Source organism: Borostomias antarcticus, assembly GCF_949987555.1.
Source record: "Borostomias antarcticus genome assembly, chromosome: 15".
Classification (NCBI taxonomy): domain Eukaryota; kingdom Metazoa; phylum Chordata; class Actinopteri; order Stomiiformes; family Stomiidae; genus Borostomias; species Borostomias antarcticus.
The window spans coordinates 6,603,710-6,611,209 of record NC_140248.1 but is presented as its reverse complement, the minus strand read 5'-3'; the positions used below and the strand labels follow the sequence as shown (position 1 = coordinate 6,611,209).

Genomic DNA, 7,500 nt, shown 5'->3' with positions numbered 1-7,500 from the left:
CCTCCGAATGTGTCTGAAGTGGAATTTGCGATTGGAAATAGACAGTTTTGTTTTAATACTATTCTGAGTTGAACACCTTAGTCCTAATTTAACAAAGGAACATAGAAACCAGTGTAGACCTGAGCACAGAAATTATGGTATGACCCCCCCCCCCCCCCGCTCCCCCCCATCCCCCCACTTGTCCCTTTACACTAGCCACTGGCCTGGGGGTTTTATTGATATGTACTGGTTTTTATATCAGTCATTTATAGTTCTTGTTTTAATGCTTTTATTGTCAATGTGTTATATGACCCATTGATTCTTGATTTTATCCTGTACCTCTTCTGTTCTCTCTTTCTGCTGCTATGATGCCCACATTTACCCTCATGTGGAACATTCTAGTTATATCTCGTCTTATTGAATGATTAAACTGAGCGAAATGCTGGGCCACAGGGTGACATTTCCACATCTTATGGTTCTTCTGTATTCTTCAATTCTTTGTTTCAGTTCAGCAGATGTCCATGTGGTGAAGATAAAACATGTAAACACATAGATCACTCCTTTGTGTTACATGAGATCATTCCTTTGATTTGTATCTTTTTTTCATGGACGACTAAGTATTGAATTGCATTGGGTGCCAGCACCACATTTATAATTCCCATCAGGGATGGCTGTCATACATGTTTAGGGTGGGGGGTCCTTTATGTTTGTCACAGTGGAGTCCTCTATGTTTGTCCTCATTCCACAAATATATCATCCAATAATCGTTTATAAATATTTTCCCTACATTATGGGAGAACCGGTTGACCCAGAAGAAACTACTCCTGCTTTTTCCCTTTTTGAATATACTCAAAGGGGACGGGAAGACGTTATAGTGCCTGAGTACATTTTTGATGAAATACAACCAGAAAGTAATGAAGAAGTGGTGAGGAAATTCACATCTCTTGACTCAGAAGAATGTCAAAACTAATAATAATCACCCTTATGCAATTCAAGTGGGAGCTTAACATCAGCTCCCTCACCAAGAAGACACAGCAGAGGATGCACTCCGAGGCAGCTGAAGAAATTCAACCTGCCAAAGACAATGATGGTACTCTTCTACACCTCCATCATTGAGTCCATCTCCACCTCCTCCATCACCACCTGGTACTCTGCTGCTACAGCCAAAGACAAGGCCAAAGTGCAGCATGTCATCCGCTCCGCTGGGAAGGTGATCGGCTTCCCTCTAGGCTCTGCACCAATCCAGGGTCCTGAAGCAGGCCAGACCCCTCCTACCCCAGCCACAATCTCTTTGAACCACTCCCCTCCAGCAGGAGGCTGCAGTCCATCAGGGCCAAGACCTCACGCCATAAAAACAGCTTCTTCCCCATGGCCAATAGCCTCATCAACAAGTCTCGTGTCCCCCTCTAACCCCCCCCCACACACACACACACTCAGTCCCCGCTGTAATACTTGCACATGACCGCTGATTGTACTTTACATATCATACACCGCACACACACATCACGTCTCAGACTGTAAACATTGTACACACATTACAATCGCTCTCCCCTACTGACCTTTCCTCTGCCGTCACCTGTTACCCTCCCCGCCCCTGAATCCTTCTCTCTCCTACCCTCTGATACTGCCACTGATCTTCTCCTCTCCACTCTTTCCTCTTCTCTGGACAATCTCTGCCCCCTCACCTCCAGGCCAGCACGCCCAACTCCACTTGCCCCATGGCTGTCGGACTCAGTGCGTACTGATAGACGGAGCCTGAGAATAGCTGAGCGTAAATGGAGAAAAGGCAACTCCCACAGGACCTTCTGAATTTCCAATCTCTTCTTTTTCTACATTCTCCTCCTCCCTATCTTCTACTAAAGCTGCTTTGTTCTGCTTTAAAACTCTAAACTCTGCTTCCAACCCTAAAAAAACTCTTTGAAACCTTCTCTTCACTACTCCAGCCCCCACCTCCTTCTTTCAACACCTCCCTTCTCCCTGACGATTTCACCAACTTCTTTGACAAGAAAGTTAACAATATCAGATCCTCTTTCCCCCATCCCCCGGTCAACGCTCCATGCACCAACCTCACCTCCCCACCCTCACCCTCTCTTCCCTCTCCGCTCCCCCCCTCCTCTCCACGCCCCACCTTATCTCACTTTTCTCCCCTCTCCCCCAATGAGGTCCTCAACCTTGTAAAATCGAACAGCCCCACCACGTGCTCCCTAGACCCTGTTCCCTCGACTCTCCTTCAGTCTGTTGCACCCGAACTCCTTCCCTTCCTAACCCACCTCATCAATGCATCTCTTGTATCAGGATGCTTTCCCTCCGCTTTCAAGACTGCCAGAGTCACCCCCCTCCTAAAGAAACCATCTCTCAACCCCTCTGATGTCAAAAACTACAGACCGGTTTCCCTTCTATCCTTTCTATCTAAAGCACTTGAAGGTGCCATCTTTAACCAACTATCTTCGTACCTCCACCAGAACGACCTCCTAGACCCTCACCAGTCCGGGTTCAAGGCTGGCCACTCGACAGAGACCGCCCTCCTTGCAGTGATGGAGGCTCTCCATGCAACGAACGCAAACTCTCTCTCTTCTGTCCTGATACTCCTAGACCTGTCAGCAGCATTTGATACGGTAGACCACCAGATCCTCCTCTCCACCTTCGAGGAGAAAGGTATCAGCTCCTGATAGGCCACTCCTACCAGGTGACATGGAGAGGGTTGATGTCGGAACCGCGTAATCTGACTACGGGGGTTCCACAAGGGTCTGTCCTGGGTCCTCTGCTTTTTTCCCTCTACACTACGTACATCTCTGGGCTCTGTCATTCACTCACATGGCTTCTTCTATCACTGCTATGCTGATTTTCTGCGGCCATGTATTGTAGTTCGTTTTACTTTGTCTTAATTTTGTTATTGTGATAATTTATTTGTTACCTTAAGGAGAATTTTACTACTGTTTCTATGTCGGCGACTACGGATGGAATATAGCCTTGTGCTAAATCCGTCTTTTTTTACACATTGTCATGTATAGATGTTTTTAATGCATCCATTTCATATATCTGTGTTCATCAAAATGCATTGGCCTGTCAAAATAAACAAATAAAGTAAAGTAAAAAGATGACACCCAACTGGTCCTGTCATTTCCCCCTTCTGATACACAAGTGGCGACACGCATAGCTGGGTGCTTGGCTGACATCTCGGAGTGGATGAGGACACATCACCTCAAGCTCAATCTGGACAAGACATTATGCTTTAATGCCCCGGCGTCACCCATTAAACCCCTGAAACTTGTTCAGAAAGCTGCTGCTCGCCTGGTGTTCCACCACCCCAAGTTCTCCCACACAACTTCCCTTCTCTGTTCTCTACACTGGCTCCCTGTAGCGGCTCACATCCAGTTTAAAACTCTGGTACTAGCTTACAGGGCAATGAAAGGAACAGTCCCCTCCTTCCTCCAGGCCATGGTCCACTATGCTCTGCTACCTCGGGGCGACTGGTTGCCCCGTCACTCCGAGGCCCCTGCAGTCGATCGACACGGTCACGGCTCTTCTCTGTCCTGGCCCCACAGTGGTAGAACAAACTGCCCACTGACGTCAGGACAGCAGAGTCGCTGTTCATCGTTTGCAAAACTCATCTCTTAAAGAAGTACGACCACAATCCTCCCTCTTAAGCACCTATTCTGTTGTGTTTTAGATTGCTATTCTTGCACTTTGCCTTCAGCACTAGATTATGCTCCTAGTCACTTGTTTTAGAAAGGAGATGCACTTGTGAGTTCAGTAGTAGCACATTGGCTTTTCCTACGTTAAAGGCAATTATTCTAAGTCAATTTGGATAAAAGTGTCAGCTAAATGACTGTCATGTAATATAATGTATCTCTGGTGTAATATCTATGATTGGTATCGCTGGTGTTGTATCTACTGTTGGTATCTGGTGTAATATCTATGGTTGGTATCTCTGCTGTAACATATATGGTTGCCATCTCTGTTGTAATATGGTGTCTGGTGTAATATCTACGGTTGGTATCTCTGGTATGGTTGGTATCTGGTGTAATATCTACGGTTGGTATCTCTGGTGTAATGTCTATGGTTGGTATCTCTGGTGTAATGTCTATGGTTGGTATCTCTGGTGTAATGTCTATGGTTGGTGTCTCTGGGGTAATGTTGGTATCTCTGGTGTAATGTCTATGGTTGGTATCTCTGGTGTAATGTCTATGGTTGGTATCTCTGGTGTAATGTCTATGGTTGGTATCTCTGGTGTGTCTGTGGCAGAGCCAGTCTAAACCATCTGGGGTCCCGTTTCAAGAGCAATTATAAGTAGAAAAAAATGTCTAAAAAAAAGACCCATATTCAATGACCATTGAGCCATATTCACAACAGTGTGATTTATTTTAATTAAGGCATGCTTTGTTATTACAGTGGAATCTGTTGATAGTGATCACGTCCGGCCGTAAGGTAGCCTGGGGAACAGCAAGCTTCTCTGTGGCCCCGATGTGAGAGATACGTTGTCACCGATTAGTGGCAGCACTGTGACGTATCGCACAGAGCGCGCACTATTTCCGGTAGAGCGTAGAAGAAGAAGCGGAAAACCCCGAAACGAAGGAACAGTGAGTGAAAAATAGGCTATAACAGTGGTTATTTCACCTATAAACGAACCTACAAGACCACAACATTACAAAAGACATCTACAGGAATGCATGGTGAGCGTCAGATTTGAAATTCGCCGTTCGGAATAGTCCGGTCACCCTTTTCTATATCCTTATATACGTGACCCCAGATTAGAGGAGTGACAGCGTATCTCTGGGGTCACATCGGGGCTAGCTTCTCTGCAGCATCTCGCTGACTAGTTTTCGGCAACTTGTCATATCGTTCGAGGAGACTCTGTTTTTCACTGAGAGAAAGCGCTTTTCTTTTTCCAGACACTGCACTGCACAGTGTACGCAGCTAGGACAAGACAGGTAGGACAAGACAGGTAGGACAAGACAGGTAGGACAAGCCAGGTAGGACAAGCCAGCTAGGACAAGACAGGTAGGACAAGACAGGTAGGACAAGACAGCTAGGACAAGACAGGTAGGACAAGACAGGTAGGACAAGACAGGTAGGACAAGCCAGGTAGGACAAGACAGGTAGGACAAGCCAGGTAGGACAAGACAGGTAGGACAAGACAGGTAGGACAAGACAGGTAGGACAAGACAGCTAGGACAAGACAGGTAGGACAAGACAGGTAGGACAAGACAGCTAGGACAAGACAGGTAGGACAAGACAGGTAGGACAAGACAGGTAGGACAAGCCAGGTAGGACAAGACAGGTAGGACAAGCCAGGTAGGACAAGACAGGTAGGACAAGACAGCTAGGACAAGACAGGTAGGACAAGACAGGTAGGACAAGACAGCTAGGACAAGACAGGTAGGACAAGCCAGGTAGGACAAGACAGGTAGGACAAGACAGGTAAGACAAGCCAGGTAGGACAAGACAGGTAGGACAAGACAGGTAGGACAAGACAGGTAGGACAAGACAGGTAGGACAAGCCAGGTAGCTAGCTGAAAGCAGACGGGTGCCGCGAGGCGAAGTACGGTAAAAGAAAAGACCCAAAGTGAACACTGTAAGCGGATTACATGATTACTATAGGCGATTCATTTAAACTGCATTTGTATAGGAATGATTCTGTCCTAAGCTTTTGGATCACTACAAGCGGATGATCACTATAACCGTGATCACTATAAGCGGATTCCACCGTACTCATTTAGTTCAAACTAATTATTTGAACTGTAATTCAGATCACACAAGATGTTTTAATGTTTGAAATGTGTTTATTCAACTGCACGACAGAATAGTGAAGAAACCTTGAGTTAGAAGTGTGTGTGTGTGTGTGTGTGTGTGTGTGTGTGTGTGTATATGTGTGTGTGTTCTTACCTCTGCGATAGTGATGCAGTCTGGGTAGAGGGAGTGGAGGATGTGGTTGGAGATCATTAAATGAACAATGGAATCTTCATCCACGTGGATCCCAAAGTACTCACTGTAACCCCCCGAGAAGGACATGCCTGGAGGGGGCGGGCAACCGACAGAAAGAGAGAGAGAGAGAGAGAGAGAGAGAGAGACATGCATGTATACATAGACTCTGCTCATTGGAAACTCACTCTCCTCTCCCCTCTTATCTCCTCACCCCCCCCACTCCCTCTCTCTCTCTCCCCCCCTCCTCCCTCCTACCCCCCCCACTCCCTCTCTCTCTCTCACCCCCCCTCCTCCCTCCTATCCCCCCCTCCTCCCTCCTACCCCCCCACTCCCTCTCTCTCTCTCACCCCCCCTCCTCCCTCCTACCCCCCCCACTCCCTCTCTCTCTCTCCCCCCCTCCTCCCTCCTATCCCCCCCCACTCCCTCTCTCTCTCCCCCCCTCCTCCCTCCTACCCCCCCCACTCCCTCTCTCTCTCTCCCCCCCTCCTCCCTCCTACCCCCCCCACTCCCTCTCTCTCTCTCTCCCCCCCTCCTCCCTCCTACCCCCCCCACTCCCTCTCTCTCTCTCCCCCCCTCCTCCCTCCTACCCCCCCCACTCCCTCTCTCTCTCTCCCCCCCTCCTCCCTCCTACCCCCCCCACTCCCTCTCTCTCTCTCACCCCCCCTCCTCCCTCCTATCCCCCCCTCCTACCCCCCCACTCCCTCTCTCTCTCTCACCCCCCCTCCTCCCTCCTATCCCCCCCCCACTCCCTCTCTCTCTCACCCCCCCTCCTCCCTCCTACCCCCCCCCACTCCCTCTCTCTCTCACCCCCCCTCCTCCCTCCTACCCCCCCCCCACTCCCTCTCTCTCTCACCCCCCCTCCTCCCTCCTACCCCCCCCCCACTCCCTCTCTCTCTCACCCCCCCTCCTCCCTCATATCCCCCCCCCACTCCCTCTCTCTCTCTCACCCCCCCTCCTCCCTCCTACCCCCCCCCACTCCCTCTCTCTCTCACCCCCCCCCACTCCCTCTCTCTCTCACCCCCCCTCCTCCCTCCTACCCCCCCCCCCACTCCCTCTCTCTCTCACCCCCCCTCCTCCCTCCTACCCCCCCCCCCCACTCCCTCTCTCTCTCACCCCCCCTCCTCCCTCCTACCCCCCCCCCCCACTCCCTCTCTCTCTCACCCCCCCTCCTCCCTCCTATCCCCCCCCCACTCCCTCTCTCTCTCTCACCCCCCCTCCTCCCTCCTATCCCCCCCCCACTCCCTATCTCTCTCTCACCCCCCCCCACTCCCTCTCTCTCTCACCCCCCCTCCTCCCTCCTACCCCCCCCCCTCCCTCTCTCTCTCTCACCCCCCCTCCTCCCTCCCCCCACTTCCTCTCTCTCTCTCACCCCCCCTCCTCCCTCCTACCCCCCCCCTCCCTCTCTCACTCCCCTCCTCCCTCCTATCCCCCCCCACTCCCTCTCTCTCACCCTCCCTCCTCCCTCCTATCCCCCCCCCACTCCCTCTCTCTCTCTCACCCCCCCTCCTCCCTCCTACCCCCCCCCACTCCCTCTCTCTCTCTCACCCCCCTCCTCCCTCCTACCCCCCCCCACTCCCTCTCTCTCTCTCACCCCCC

At 50.8% G+C, this 7,500-nt stretch overlaps 1 protein-coding gene across 1 annotated transcript in view; it reads right to left on the bottom strand.

Moving 5' to 3' along the window:
• LOC311318506 (1,4-alpha-glucan-branching enzyme-like) overlaps nt 1-7,500 on the bottom strand; it is a 145,780-nt gene that overhangs the window by 52,038 nt on the left and 86,242 nt on the right. The window contains exon 9 of the mRNA XM_084449855.1: nt 5,866-5,993. Coding sequence (XP_084305981.1) covers nt 5,866-5,993 — 128 coding nt within the window. The remainder of the gene's footprint in view (nt 1-5,865; nt 5,994-7,500) is intronic.